Source organism: Abrus precatorius, unplaced genomic scaffold (assembly GCF_003935025.1).
Source record: "Abrus precatorius isolate BTA unplaced genomic scaffold, Abrus_2018 Scaffold8, whole genome shotgun sequence".
Lineage (NCBI taxonomy): Eukaryota > Viridiplantae > Streptophyta > Magnoliopsida > Fabales > Fabaceae > Abrus > Abrus precatorius.
Genome location: NW_020874428.1, coordinates 36,665,932 through 36,682,354, shown reverse-complemented (window position 1 = coordinate 36,682,354; position 16,423 = coordinate 36,665,932). Strand labels below are relative to the sequence as shown.

Below are 16,423 nucleotides of genomic sequence, written 5' to 3'. Positions count from 1 at the left end.
GTGTTTTAATTAATGATTCCTTTTGCTAATGCATTTAGGACTTTAGTACAATGATTAGGCATGGTGTATCCATAGCTGACTTGAGTGAAAGAAGGATAGCATGATGATTGGATGCCCAAACCCTTGCCTGCCTCATTAATCTGCCCGCCTTATTTTCAGTATGCTGTTTTTTAAGTAACCTAAGAGAGAGGAAAAAGTTTGTAGTGTAGCCCCCACTATCTTTTTCTTTTTCTTAGTGACAAAAGCAAAACGGGCTTCAAGCTTCCAACAATTATTTTCACCATTATCATTACAATTGCATATAATTTACAGCACTCTGGAATCCTAGAATAATAGCTTGGAATAGGATAAAGTAAAATAGGTGAATAAGTTATCCTGTTTTTGCAAGTCTTGTTATTTACCTAAATCATGGTTAGTGCTGTTATGCACATATATTAAGCTTGTGAATTTAGCCACAGGGACATACCATACTAAGAAAACATAATTTGAGGAAATTAAGGTCAAAGGTGAGGGATTGAGGGGTGCTAATATTGGAGAGGGGACTGAGTTTATCCCTTAACAAATAATTGATATTAATAGTTTTGAGTTAAGCTTCAGAATTAGCTAGAGAAATGTGAGGTAATAATAGCGGAAGGTGTCATCTAATTCAGCTGATAAAGTCTTTTGTAGTTGATTGCAAGGACTTGTGATTAAATCCCAACTTCATTCATCTTCCTTCCAAGTAAGTTTCACAGATTAAAACGCAAAGTGCAACTCTAGTCTATTCAGATTCATCCATAAACATTCATCCACTAAAATTAAATTAAAAAATAGGAAATATATAAGTATCTAAACTAAAGAGAATTGTAAATTTGTAAGGAAAGAATTACACAACATAGTTTTTTTTTCTTTGTTATAAAGTTACAAACTTCCTTTTATCAGTTCTACATGTGGTGTGTTTTTGTCATCACTGATGCACACTAATAATAGTTACTCTCTTTACCAATCACTTCTGCACCCTCTTACCCCTAGAAAAAAAGATGGCTCTGATAAAAGCCATAATTGCTGCCTCGTGCCTCCCGTGATCTTTTCAAGATCTCCCTCAAAGAAGGAGGAGCACTCAGAACCAATCATACATATAAACAATACAAAAGTGATAACCAATAAATAGATTTATAGATGAAACTACGCAAGAAATCTTTACATTAAATCGACGAAAATAAATGTACATGAAACCTTATGTAAATATACAATTTAAAAGAGGGGATGAAAAGTGGTAAATAGCAAAGTTAAAGGAGCAAAAGTTTTATCTTTTACAACCTTGCACCCATCTTTCCGTAAAAAGGTTTCAACCCAGTTAAAAGGAAAAAATGTGATGAGCTGCATAGTATTTATTGCAGGGGTAAAAACAAAGAAGAAAAAGTCCTCAAATTTTTTAATATATGGTTGATCAGATAAAATAATATTTTTCATGCATTTATTAAATACTTCAGACATTTTGACAATGTTGGCTCGGTAATTATGACAAAAGCTGTTAGTGCCATAAGTGCCGTGGACTTGTGTTTTAAAATTGCAGCTTGATAAAAATGACAAGAAACAGAAAAGAAAAACCGCGTGCACCAAAACAAGAATAAACTGACGAAGTTAATTTCTAAACAAGGAAACAACTCAAACAAGCCAGTAAATGTGCATAAAAAGAAACAAGTGAGTAAATGTGATGTTGAACAAAGCATGTGAATTCAAAATGTTGTGATTAATTTTTTAATTCTTTTTTTTAAATGTTAGAGCTGAGTTTAAGTGTCTAACTTTTCTTTTAAAATTACTAATTTCATTTTTGTAACTTTAATGTACTAAACATTTTTTAATAAAAAAAGTCACTTTTGAATACTTAAATTAATCTAACTATTATTGCTCTGGTTAACAAAATGTCATTTTTTTATACTTGGTGGAGAAAGCATTTCGGCATTTCCCTCTATCGTTGGAAGAGATGTCAAAGGAACTGAAAACCAACAATAGTGATTAAAAAGAATAAAGGGTTATCAAATGAAGAACAAAAGAAGGTGGTTGTGGTAGGTCAAAGTTTGGTCACAAGTGGGGGATCCATGTCAGGATTTGCTTTATAACTATGGTTTAGTTGGTGCAAATATTGACTAGAGAACCTACATACGCTTAGTGAAATGAAAAACAGGCATCCGCAAACAATGGACAACAAGGGAACCATAATACAACAACATTTCCTTTCTTTGTTTTATTTCTTTTTCTGCTCATATCCTGGCCAAGTAACATGTTTATGTTTTCCCTCTTAATGATTAGGAAGGTAGAAGCTAACCATATCACTCAAGAACATGCAAATTCTTCAAGGTCGGATATAAAGTTAACTCAATGAAGCTAGTAGGGTATCAGTTTATTTTTCATTTTCATATAAAAATTATCCACGGTCTACTTTTACTAATGTTTGTATGATCTGGAAATTTGAAAGAAATATGTTGTCTCCGTCATCATCATTAATATTTAGCATTTACATAATCATCTTTAGATTCTCTAGTGCGATGAAGTGGCGTAATTCTCCTTTTAAAGTTAGCTAATAATAATGTTTTTATTGATTATTTAATTTTGAAAAGCATATCATAACTTCAACCCACTAAAATTTATCATTCGATACATCTTTTTTTTTTCTTTTTTATTTCAAAGATCAATTCACTTTACCAAAATTTTTCATTAAAGCTACTGTAATTTAAACGTATGGTTCTTACTTAAATGTACTGTCAATAATATTTAGCTCAAAGAGAGTTAAAATGTTAAATGTTATGGGATCAAGTGTCGAATACTAACAGTCCCTTTTCATTTCGAATTGTTTGTCCAAAGAGTCAAAAGATAGCGTGAGAAGACCAACTTAGGTAGTAATATTAATTCCCTTTTGTTAAGTACTACCAACTTAGTTATATTATTATATAAACCTCAGGGAAACATTTATTTCTAAGGCGAACGAGAAAGTTAAGGCTTAGTATGATAATCATTAGATTATGTTGTTATTATCTATTGGAAATTAGTCAAAATCAATCGTACTAATATTGCTATTGTTGCCCTAAACTACTTGCTTTACGCAATTAATGTTATTAATACCGATGTATGTCAAATGCAAGAAGCTCTAATTCCAGCATAATTACCAAAATAATAAATTAAAATTTTCATCAGCAGCTCTTTGGGAATTTAAGCCTGTCCACTTAAACTAAATTTTAAAATATATAACACTTCATCATTCTCACACGTTCAACAGAATTTAACCTCGTCCGTTTGCTTGCAGCAGCAAATAGATGTTTCCAGATTCATAATTCACATGTTTGCTTTTCTGATCTAATGAATTAAATGGAAAAAAATCACATTAAATAAACACCCTTTTTCTCCCTTTACATTTTTTAATCTACAATCTAGTGTTCCATAACTTTTTCTTAATCCCAAATGTAAGTTCTGCTGACATGAGTGCCAATGTGATCCCATGATGTCACCCATCACAGACGCATGACATATCCATACGTTCTATTGATTTTTTGTTGTTGTCATGATACGTTCTATAGATTTGAAAACTAATACTTTCGTTTTTGAGAAGAAGTGGACTACAATGAAATGGTTTATAGGGTGATTTGGTCCAAGCCCACATGATCATGTTATGGTTGAATGAAATGGGCTGAGCTCTAAGGATAAAAGTAGATGCAAGAATATATTAAGTCTTTAAACTTGGGTGTCATTGTCATTAATACAATATAGCATAAATTAATTACAACTTCATGAATTACAAGTGCAAAGATTGGCTTAGACTGAATATTATTAAAGTTGATAGTTCTCTGGATACTATTGTTTATTTGATTTTGTGGCATAATAGGAATGTAGATTTTAAAAACTTAGCTATGAAGGATTGGGAAGTTATCAACAGAATCAGTCTTTTATGAAGATATTCAGAAATCCTGCATGACTATCTCTCACCACAGACCTATTTGTTATGTCACTTTGGTCTCCTCCTCAGGATCAAATCATTAAAATGAACGTTGATGGAAGTGCCTTCGAAAATGCAGGAAGAGTTTGAGAAGATGAATATACAAATGTGATTTGTGAGTTTGTGAGTTAGATTCTATAGGCACAAAACTCATGCATCAAAATGTTAATAGATTTCACTCTTGTTCTTCTATCATTTGGCCAATTCATGCTTATTGTTCTAGGAACTGGAACCCTTTCCTTCCATCACTCTTTGAGAAGAAAATTGTTACATTTATTGATTGGCAAACTTTGGTGCTTCTTTGAAGAAGCCTTTGATTAAATGGAATGATTATCCTCCTTAACTTAGCTTGCTTGTTCTTGCTGATGCTAGTGGTTTAACTAGAATCCGTATTTAATTTGTTTTCTCCTTTTACTTATTGATAAAAATAGAGATAAATACACCATTAATTCAAATAAATAAGTAAAAAGTATAGTTCAAATTTAAGATGCAAACATACAATTCAAAAAATCAAAAGAAATTAATTTGATAGCATAAATAGTTGAATTTCAAATTAAAATATGAAAGTAATTATTTTAACTAAGAATTAAAAAATGGAAAGATATTTTAATATATAACCTAAACATAAACAAGTAATGAATAATTTTAAAAATTAAAATATTAAATAATAATAAAATTACATAGTGGAAAAATTTGTAGTATTTTTTAAATTAAAATATACTGACAATGTCATTTTTTATTTAATCATTCAATTATTGATTATTATATTATTAAAAATTAATTGTTATAATAAATATTTTAAAAAACCATACCTACAATAATTTTCAATTAATTAACAGAATAAAAATATTTACATTAACAATGTATTAATATTAAATTCATAAAATAAATTTTTTAAAATGATGAGGATTATATTACAGGGAATGGTTTAGGTTGTGTCCAGTAGTGGCGCACAATGCTTTAGCCTCTTTAATATAATTTTTTAAAATATAAGAAAATTTAAAGAAATTATAAAATACAAAAATTTAAGATATAATATTTTTTAATCTCTAATAATAGTTTTTAAAATAGCTAAAAAATGAGCAAGACGGTGTATGGCATGGGCTGTACCCAAACCTTTTTCTCATTTTTTTCTCCTCATTATGGATTTTCGTCATTTTCCCAAACGACCTAACCAATGTATTTGTTCAACCATTAAAAACGATGTAACCTTAAGATAAATAATAACTTTTTGACAGAAGAAAAAAAAAAGATAAATAAGAACTTCGCAAAAGAGCCAGTACTGATTTTTTATAAACTTTTTATGCACTCGACATTTCCCCTATGCATGGCCTGAGATTTAGTTTAATATTTTATTAATCTTTATTTAAATACACTCTTTTCATTTACGCATCCTTAAATCATGAGTAATGGCGAATATTTTCAAAATGATATTTTTCTTTTAAGTTTTAAATCCAATTCCTTTTAAAGCAAAATATTACATTTTTTATACTTTAAAACATTCCATTTTGATATATATTTTTAAAAAATTATCAAAATAATTTACTTTTTTCATATTTTATAATTTTCGTTTAATATGGTTGTTAATTCCTCAAAACCCCCACATTTCATGTACCAAGGACGACAGTAGATTGAGTTTTATTATTATTTGAAACAGAGAAGGAGAGACATGCACTACTCAATTTCAAACAAGGCCTCCAAGATGACTATGGCATGTTGTCCACATGGAAGGAAGACCCATCTGCAGATTGTTGCAAATGGAAGGGAGTTCAATGCATCAATGGAACAGGCTATGTTCAAAGCCTTGATCTTCATTATTTGAGTGGTGAAATCAATCCTTCAATAATTGTGCTGCAACATCTTACATGTTTCGACCTCAGTTTTATAATTACATATAGTAACTTGACAAAATTTATTGGCTCCTTTAGCAACTTAACATACCTTAATCTCTCTTATAGTGGTTATGTTGGGCAGATTCCTTACCAACTTGGAAATCTCTCACTATTGCAGTATCTTGATCTTAGTAAGAATAATCTTTTTGGAGCAATCCCTTTTCAACTTGGAAAGATCTCAAAATTGCAGCATCTTGATCTTAGCAACAATAATCTTGTTGGAACAATCCCTTTTCAAATTGGAAATCTCTCATTGTTGCAGTTACTTAGCCTTTGTTACAGTTCTAATCTTTGGCTATCACATCTCGTTTCTTTGACATTTCTTGACATGATAGGAATCCGTATCTTCAACACTTCTCATCAATTGCTGTGAATCTTTGGTAAGCTTTTGAGCCTTGAAGTACTGTGGTTGGCTAAGGAGTTGTGACCTTTCTGATGCTGATATTCTTCCTTTGTCCATTTCCCAACTGAATTTTTTCACTTCTCTTTCTAGCCTTGATCTCGCTCACAATCAATTAACATCACCAACTATATTCCACTTGGTGCATAACATGAGCTCCAATCTTGAAGATCTTGATCTTTCCAGTAACTTCTTAAGAGATGCTATTCCTAATGATTTTGGCAATATAATGCATTCACTTGAATATCTGGATGTTTCCACAAACTATCTATTTGGCAAGATTCCAAAATCAATTGGGAATATATGCACCTTGCAATCATTTTGGGCCAGTGATAATTGTTTAACTGAAGAGTTTTCTAGTTTTATTCATAACTCTTCAAAATGCTTTAGATCCTCGTTACAAGATCTAGATTTATCTGAAAATTGGATTTTTGGCACATTGCCTGACCTTTCAATCTTCCCATCTTTGAAATTATTGTTTCTTTTTTATAATAAATTAAGTGGACAAATACCTATAAGCATGGGATTGCTTTCGGAATTAATAGATTTATACCTAGGTGGAATTCATTTGAAGGTGTGGTCTCTTAATCCCATTTCACCAACCTTTCTAAATTGACAAAGCTAGACATGTCATATTTGTGGAAGTGAAAAATAAATGTGAAATATTGCACACACAAATTGATAACGGAGTTCGGCCAATAATGCCTACGTCTCTGGACTACTGCAGATATTTTACTAAAGAAAGGGAATACACTCGATGTTTACAAAACACTCAAAAATGACTCACAACCATTCACAACTCATAACCCAATTGTACCTAGAAGCTAAACTATTTTCTCTGTTTTTGCTTTCTGAATATTTTCAGTTGTTCTACATATTTTGCCTTTCATTGTTTTCTTTATATAGGCAAATGAAACGCTCAATTTTCAAAACGCGTTAGGCATTGAATTTTCAAATTGTACGCGTTTTCCTTTCTTCTTTGCATGTGCTTTTTTTTTTTTTTTGACTTTTCAACAATCTCCCACTTGAAGACTGATTTCAATCTGTCTTCACACCTCAATCAATGCAGCAGTCTTTTTTGGTCTGTTATTCTAGCAGGCCAACTGAAGTTAAACACAACTTCAGTTTGTCAATGGTCACCACCTTTGTTAGCATGTTTGCTGGGTTCTTACTTCCTACAATCTTCTTCAATGTCAGCACCTCATCCTCAAGCAGAGATATGATGAAGTGATAACGTATATCAATGTGCTTTGTTCTAGAGTGAAACGCTGAATTCTTTGCCAGATGTATTGCACTCTGACTGTCACTGTGCAAAACACTCCTTTCTTGGATGAATCTCAGCTCTGTTAACAAACCTTGAAGCCATATCAACTCTTTACTGGCTTCTCTTACTGCTACATACTAAGCTTCTGTAGTGGATAAAGCAACAATCTTCTGTATCCGCGACATCCAACTGACAGTTGTAGTACCAGTAAAAATGTAACCAGTGATACTTCTTCGGTGATCGACTTCACCTCCGAAGTCTGCATCTACATAGCCTTGTACTTTTAATTCTCTTTTTCCAAAGTACAAACATTTCTTTGTTGTGCCTCGTAGATACCTCAAAATCCACTTGACTGCTTCCCAATGAGCTTTTCCTGAATTTGCCATAAACCTGCTTACAACTCCCACTGCATGGCCAATGTCTGGCCTAGTACACACCATTGCGTACATCAAACTTCCAATGGTTGAAGCATATGGAATCTTAGCCATGAAGTTTCTTTCTTCCTCCGTCTGAGGGGACTGATCCTTGGATAGGTGAAAGTGACTGGCCAAAGGTGTGCTAACTGGCTTGGCCTTGCCCATGTTGAATCTTTGTAAAACACGATTGATATACTCCTCCCGAGATAACTGCAAAATTCCTCTTTGCTTATCTCTCGTGATTTGCATTCCAAGAATCTTTTTTGCTGGACCTAAGTCCTTCATGTCAAATTCTTTTGACAGTTGCATCTTTAGATCTCTAATCTCGTTCATATCTGAACCTGCTACTAACATATCATCAACATAAAGTAGCAAAATGATATAACTGGAGTTATACCTCTTGAAGAAACAACAGTGGTCAGCATTGCATTTCTGGAAGTCTCCCTTGTGCATGAAGCTTTCAAACTTCCTATACCACTGTCTTGGGGCTTGTTTCAGGCCATACAAGCTCTTCTTTAATCTGCATACCATATTCTTTTTCCCTTCTTTTGAGAAACTTTCAGGTTGATGCATGTAGATTTCCTCATCTAAGTCTCTATAAAGAAATGCAGTCTTCACGTCCAATTGCTCAAGATAGAGCTCTTCACTAGCCACAATACTTAAGACAGACCTGATAGTATTGAGCTTTACAACTAGAGAAAAGATTTCAGTGTAGTCAACTCCTTCTTTTTGCTGAAATCCTTTGACAACTAGTCGGGCTTTATATTTCTTGGAGCCATCATGATCCTCCTTCACCCGATACACCCATTTGTTGTGAAGTGCCTTCTTTCCCATAGGTAACTCAGCTAGTTCCCATGTCTGATTAGAGATCAAAGACTTCATCTCGTCTTTCATAGCAAGCTCCCACTTGTTGGCATTTATAGTTTGACATGCTTCTTCATAATCTTCAGGCTCTCCTCCATCAGTCAACAACATGTAGTCCATGTATCTCCTGTTAGGCACATGAGGTCGAGAAGACCTTCTCAATACAGGAGTTGAAATAGGAGCCTCTAATGTGTCAAACTGCTGCTTACTGTTCTCTTCAATTGATTCCTCTGACTGAGGATTCTCAACTACAGGATTTTCTGGGACATCATCCACTTCTGCATACACTGGCTCAATCTGTTCTGCATTGTTTGCGCTTGTGCTATGCTTGTCCTTGTACATCACTCTTTCATTGAAGATTACATCTCTGCTGCGGATCATCTTTCTGTTTTCATCATCCCATAGGCGGTAGCCAAACTCATCTTCACCATAACCTATGAAAGTGCACTTCTTTGATTTGGGATCAAGCTTACTCCTGCCTTGATCATTAATGTGCACATATGCTACACAGCCAAAAACTCTAAGATGTGAGAGTTTTACCTCTTTTCCACTCCATACCTCTTCTGGTATTTTGTGCTCCAATGGTACCGATGAACCTCGGTTGATCAAGTAAGCTGCTGTGTTGACTGCTTCTGCCCAGAACTGCTTTGGTAAGCCTGACTGCACACACAAGCTTCTAGCTCTTTCAGTCAACGTTCGATTCATACGTTCAGCTATACCATTGTGTTGAGGCGTACCTGGCACGGTCCTCTCCATTCTGATCCCGTGCTCATAGCAAAACTTCTTGAATCTGGTGTCTTCATATTCACCACCATTATCGGTTCTAATCTTTTTAATCTTCAATCCTGTTTCATTTTCAACCATGGCTTTCCACATCTTGAAAGCCTCAAATACTTCAGACTTATATTTCAGAAAGTATACCCATACCTTTCTGGAGTGATCATCGATAAAAGTCACAAAGTATTGCTTCCCACTAATGGATGGAACAGATGTTGGACCCCAAACATCAGAGTGAACAAGCTCGAGTCTTTCCTTCTTTGGGGTTCTTCCACTTGTCTGAAAGCTAACTCGTTTTTGTTTTCCAAGTATACAGACTTCACACATGTCAATTTCTACTGACTGAAGACCTGGTAGCTTACCATTTGAGTGCATGATTTTCATCCCTTTCTCACTCATATGGCCTAGTCTCTGGTGCCATAGATTGGGATTTTCATTTGCTGCAACTGCAATTAGATGACATGCTCCTGCTGTCTTATAAAGAGTACCACTCTTTTTGCCACGAGCAATTACCATTGCACCCTTTGAAATCTTCCAGTTATCACCGTGGAAGACTGTTGTGTAGCCTTCACTGGCCAACTGGCTTACTGAGATTAAGTTCTTTGTCAGGTCGGGAATATGTTTGACATTTTTCAATTCCCATACAGACTCGTTCAACTTAACCTTCACTACACCTTTACCTATAATCTCACATGATTGGTCGTTACCAAGGTAAACTTTACTAAGGTTTCCGGGAACATAGTTCTTGAAAAATTCTCTCTGCGAAGTGGCATGAAAAGATGCTCCAGAGTCTAACACCCAAGACTCTTCCTTGCTCTCTAAAGAACATATCAACGCATCATCTCCTTCAGAGGTGGAAGCAACATTTGTCTCGTCTTTCGCCTCCTGATTCTTTCGTGCATTCTTGCACTGATTCTTGTAGTGCCCGGACTTCCTACAATTCCAACACTCGATTGCCTTCGATTTGTGGGAACTATGATGACTTCTGGATTTTGACCTCCTGTCCTTTGATTTACCACGTCCATTTCCTCTGATTGAATTTCTTCCTCTTGACTTTGTATGCAATACTGAAGAGGTTGATGATTCTCCTGACTCTCTTCATCGAATTTATTCATTGAGAATCAGATCACGAACGTCATTGAATTTCAACTTAGTGTCTCCCGTCGAACTACTCACAGCTGAGACAGTAGTCTTCCAACTTTCTGGTAGAGAGGACAAAAGTGCCAATGCTCGTACTTGATCATCGAATTCAATCTCAACTGAACTCAATTGGGTTAGGGTTGTATTGAGCTCATTTATGTGGTGCGCTACTGATGCGCCTTCTGTCATCCGAAGGTTGAATAGCCGCTTCATCAAATAAACTTTATTTGAAGCAGACGACTTTTCATACATGTCGGAAAGAGCCTTCATAAGATCCACCGTGGTCTTTTCTTTTGCAATGTTGAAAGCAACATTACGGGATAACGTCAATCGGATGACTCCAAGGGCTTGTCTATTGAGAAGATTCCATTCGTCTTCTTTCATGCCCTCTGGTTTTGTTCCTGTGAGAGGTTGATACAGCTTTTTCTGATACAGATAATCCTCGATCTGCATCTTCCAAAAGCCAAAGTCTGTACCATCGAACTTTTCAATTTTCACCTTTCCTTCATCTGCGGCCATCACTCCCACTCAAATCTGACTTCTTCTCAGAATCGTTTCTGATAATTTCTGTATACCACTGTGTTTAGAATACGTCTGTGAACAAATTTGTAATGCTGACAAATTTTTCACTATTCACTATTCACTATTCACTTGAACCGTACTTGCGAGTTTACTATTCGTGTGAACGGTGCAAATTGCAGAATTTTACTATTCATATGAACCGCACCTCACAAAAATTGCAGAATTTCGAACCATCTCTGATACCAGTTGTTGAGAAAATTACGCTGAACTTTCTTGTAACGTCAAATTTGTGGAAGTGAAAAATAAATGTGGAATATTGCACACACAAATTGATAACAGAGTTTGGCCAATAATGCCTACGTCTCTGGACTACTGCAGATATTTTACTAAAGAAAGGGAATATACTCGGTGTTTACAAAACACTAAAAAATGACTCACAACCATTCACAACCCGTAACCCAATTGTACCCAGAAGCTAAACTATTTTCTCTGTTTTTGCTTTCTGAATATTTTCAGTTGTTCTATATATTTTGCCTTTCATTATTTCCTTTATATAGGCAAATGAAACGCTCAATTTTCAAAACACGTTAGGCACCGAATTTTCAAATTGTACGCGTTTTCTTTTCTTCTTTGCATGTGCTTTTTTTTTTTTTTACTTTTCAACAGCTCATTGACTAACAAGATTAGTGTTAGCTGGGTTCCTCCTTTTCAATTACAATATTTGAACCTACAATCTTGCAAACTAGATTCTAAATTTCCTGATTGGCTCTGGACTCAAAATGACTTACATGATTTTGATACTTCAAATGTTGGGAATCTTCATCAAATCCCTCATTGGTTTTGGGGAAAATTGCAAGAAATAACTTTCATGAATATTTCACATAACAATCTCCATGGCAAGATTCCGAATTTGGAACTTGAGTTTACCAACAACCCTGAAATAGATTTACCTTGGAATCAACTTGAAGGTTCAAGCATCAGCAGTGCATCTCTCCAATAATAAATTTTCAGATTTAGTATTTGGCAAAAATGCAAGTTTGGAACTTTTGGATGTTTCAATCAATTAGAAGGTAAGTTGCTTAATTGTTGAAATAATCTAAACTCATTACGGTTTCTTGACATGAGCAATAACAAATTGTCAGGAAAGATTTCTTTTTCAATGGGTGCCCTTGCTAATATAGAGGGTTTGATTTTTAGAAATAATAGTTTAAATGGTCAACTACCTTCCTCCCTGAATTTGGATATAGGAGAAAATAAGTTTTATGGTCCAATACCTCTGTGGATTGGAGAAAGCTTACACCAATTTTAAGCCTTGGATTGAATTACTTCCAGGGAAGTCTACCTTCGAATCTTTGTTTTCTAAGAAAACTTCGAGTCTTGGATCTTTCAGTAAATAGCTTATCAAGAGGAATCCCAGCTTGCATAAAGAATTTTACTACCATGGCTCAGGACACTACAAGCTCAACTCCATCAATGGATGAGGATGATCATCATTGGTATATTACTTACAAAGAAGAAGATGAATCATATCATGCTTATTATGATTTGTACCTATTCTTGATGTGGAAAAGTATTGATCGTGGCTTAAAAAATGCAGATGTGTTTCTAAAAAGCATTGATCTTTCAAGCAACCATCTCACAGGAGAAATGCCAACTGAAATTCAGTATTTATATGGATTGGTTTCACTAAATTTATCAAGGAACAGTCTTAGTGGGGAAATCATTTCAAATGTTGGAAACTTAAAGTCACTAGAATTTCTTGATTTGTCAAGAAATCATTTTTCTGGCATGATTCCTTTTAGTTTGGCTCATATTGATCATCTCACTATGCTGGATTTGTAAATGAATCACCTCTATGGAAAAATCTCAGTTGGAAAACAGCTGCAGAGCTTTAATGCTTCAAGTTTGGAAGGTAATTTTAATCTTTGTGGAGAACCACTTGTCATAAAATGTCCAGAAGAAGAGTCGACAGAATATCATAAACAATCAATACCGTGAGAGATGATAATTCAGTATTTTTGGAAGGATTGTATATGAGCATGGGTCTAGGACACTACACGGGTTTCTGTGGCTTCATAGGATCAATATTAGTACTACCATCTTGTAAAGAATCCTACTCCAGTTTCTTGAACAGTATTGTTAATAGAATCCTCACCAGCAAGAAGCGCTGAAAGTGGCAAGTGCTCCAAGGGGATCACTGAGCGATGAGCAGGTAATTCTGTGTTGATTAATAGTATGTTCTTGCATACATCTTTCATTAATGAATTGTGTTAAAAGTGATGCAACTTACCTAATTACTGTACCAAAACCAATCAACTCATTCAAATTTATAAATGACCTCACTCTGAATGCTTCTAGTATTGGGATTTGTTTATAGTTAGTTCTGTTATTAGCGATTAAAGTTCATATTCTCGGTGACAATATTAGAACTAGTGTTCTATATATACATATTGAAAAACAAAAACATTTCCACAAAGAATCAACCCTCCAACAAGTGTTTAGTGACTAGTTTTATTCTCAGTTTAGAATTAAAGAACTCTCCTTTTGCTTTTCGTGTCTCTTTGTTCGCTCCTATATGCGGTTTATTCTATGGGAATTGCAATACTCCAATGTTGCTCCCATGTACTGAAATTGAATTTTATTGCAAGATCTAATCCAATAGCATGGGAGCATGCATCTTCTGCTATTATTAATCGAACCAATGTGTTGGCATTTTTGCAGTATCCCGCTGACTGTGTTTAATATTGCATATAGGAATGCTGCTTCTTTTTGTAGTAAATAAATTTGCTTAAATATTGTCCTGCAATTGTGTTTGATTGTATTTTGTTTGACTTCCAAGTTAGATAGTTTTTGAAAGGAAAATGTTGGCACTTCTACTGTCAAGTTAGTATTGTGACACATCCTCTTAATATAACACGAAGTGTTCTAACTTTTTTTAGAAAGTGATAAAATTCCGAGTCATCAATCAATTATATTTCTTCATTAGCACACATTGTTCACCCCGCCTACCCCCTTAGTTTTGGAAATATGTTCATACACTTCTGCAAGTCCAAAATCCCCAACTTTGGCATGGAAATCTGCATCAAGCATTATATTGTAGGTCTTCACATCTCTATCGACGATTTGCCTCTCACATTTCTTCATAGAAGATAGGGAAGTGCAAAGCATAATTATATTACTTTTAGCTTTCACGAAAGAACAATTGAAAATTGAAGTTTCTAGTAGAATTTATCGAGGTCCTACTGGGTAAGACTCAAAAACCAAGACCAACCCAGTCCCCTCAGTAGTTCAAGAAAATAACAAAATGATTCTAACAAATCTGTAGTTATACATATGAAAGTGCTTAATTGAAGTATAAGTTGTTCATTTTTATTTTATCCTCTTAGTTACTAAAGGGGTTCACTTTAAACAAAGCAAAACCCTCCAAGTATGCTAAACAACCCATCTAGATGTCAATCGTCACACAAGACGAAATGATAGTGAAACAATTGTTAATTTTTGCCTAAAAAGATGCGAGTGGGTGAGAGCTTCGTTTTTCAATACATGTGCTGAAAAGTTGTTTGCTACAGCAAAGATTCATCCTCCTATGGCAACTTACATGCCTCTGCGTCATCTTTTGACTTGAATTTGCCAAGCTTTTCAGCAACAGTTCTGCAACGACACTGGTTTCCTGGCCGGATCACATCACCGTAAACAGCCATCTCAATTATATCAAGCTCCTTATCTGCTAATTGATCAAAACCAGAATATTATGCTATTATAAACATGGCGGATCTCATAATTATGCAGAAATATGGGAATTACGCAACTTGCTTGTACAACACTGTACCTAAAAGTAATTGCGTAGTAGATATATGAATTAAATAAACAAGTCAATAATGGATCCCTTTTCAGCATCAAGCAGAACAAAATCCTAAGTGTAACAACAACTCTTCTAACTGGACACAGTGAACAAACTAGCCCTCCGAATAAACATTGGCAAGACTGGATGCCAATAAATCTTCTTAAGATCCGTCTTAAAAAATATAGCCAGCTAATTTTGAAGATCTTCGTGATCAGGGTCAGCTATTTACAGTAACTTGAAAATGTTCTTACTGGTTTCAACTAGAATGAAATATTGGCTATACATATAGCATTCCTGGCCAAAAATTAACATCCATCCATTATCCATGATCAAATTCACAAGCAGATCATAAATGGAAACCAAGAACATTTTCACAATTTCTTACAAACGTAGAGCAGCTAACTAGGGCATTCAAGGACGCAAGTAAAAGCATCTAAAGCCGCAATTGGAGCGCATGAATTTGTAAAGCATTTAGTAAATCCATGCAATCTGACAAAGGAAAACACACATAATTTTTTTTTGCAGATGCTCTTCAATGATGCAACCTATAACTTGCAAAAGCATGAAATTTAAATAAATCATAATATTATTATCTACAAGACTATAACATTTGCGCCTAAAAAATAGTGATCTTCAGTTACTAAATAGTACAAAGACTTAGTCCGAAAAATAGTTGAACAGAAAGGGCAAGTTCAATGTAAAGAAAGAGAAAGAAAGAAAGAACGAACCATACCAGTAAAATTAACTTCACAAGAGTAGCCTTTGAGTTGATCCGAATCAATGTCATATTTGTCTGATTTGAATCTGTTAACTCTGGATTGAAGTATTTGACAATTATCTGCTGTGGATTCACCACCTACAAGACATGACCGTTAATACCGAGAAGAAAAGAAAGGGGAAATTGGAAGAAAAAGGGAAAAGGGGGAGAGAAAAAGGGAACCTTTGGAGAAGGGTATGATGTGATCGTACTCGTAGCAGAGGCAGCCGAGGCAGTTGAAGAAACGTTTGCAGACAATGTTGCCGGCGGCGTCTTTGCGCCACCGCTCTGGATGACGGCCGGCGACAGTATCAGCCTTCGCCCAACAGATGCTTTTCGTCTTTGAGTCGAAAAATCTGGGTCTGTTATCGCCGTTGCCGTGAGAACGATGTGGCGAGGAGCTCATCCCTCTGCTTGTAAAAATGAGCAGTATACACTTAATTTATTAAATGAAAATTGAAAAATGAGTTCCTTTTCTTGCTAAAGCTAATCGTCCATTTGCATCCTTTTCCGCTAATTTGTTTCTTTGTTCTTGCTAACCCTGTGCTTTACAATGCTTCTCTTGTAGAATATGGAT

The 16,423-nt window shown here is 34.8% G+C and overlaps 1 protein-coding gene and 1 pseudogene across 1 annotated transcript; one reads left to right on the top strand and one right to left on the bottom strand.

Moving 5' to 3' along the window:
* The first annotated feature begins 5,372 nt into the window (after positions 1–5,372).
* On the top strand, positions 5,373–13,416 carry LOC113874806 (annotated as a pseudogene).
* Positions 13,417–14,428: 1,012 nt separating this feature from the next.
* On the bottom strand, positions 14,429–16,258 carry LOC113848044. The gene is made up of 3 exons (XM_027477406.1): positions 16,030–16,258; positions 15,823–15,945; positions 14,429–14,969 (listed from the first exon to the last, which is right to left on the bottom strand). The coding sequence occupies exons 1-3, from the start codon at positions 16,250–16,252 to the stop codon at positions 14,830–14,832; spliced, it is 486 nt and encodes a 161-aa protein (XP_027333207.1). The 5' UTR covers positions 16,253–16,258; the 3' UTR covers positions 14,429–14,829.
* Positions 16,259–16,423: the final 165 nt, after the last annotated feature.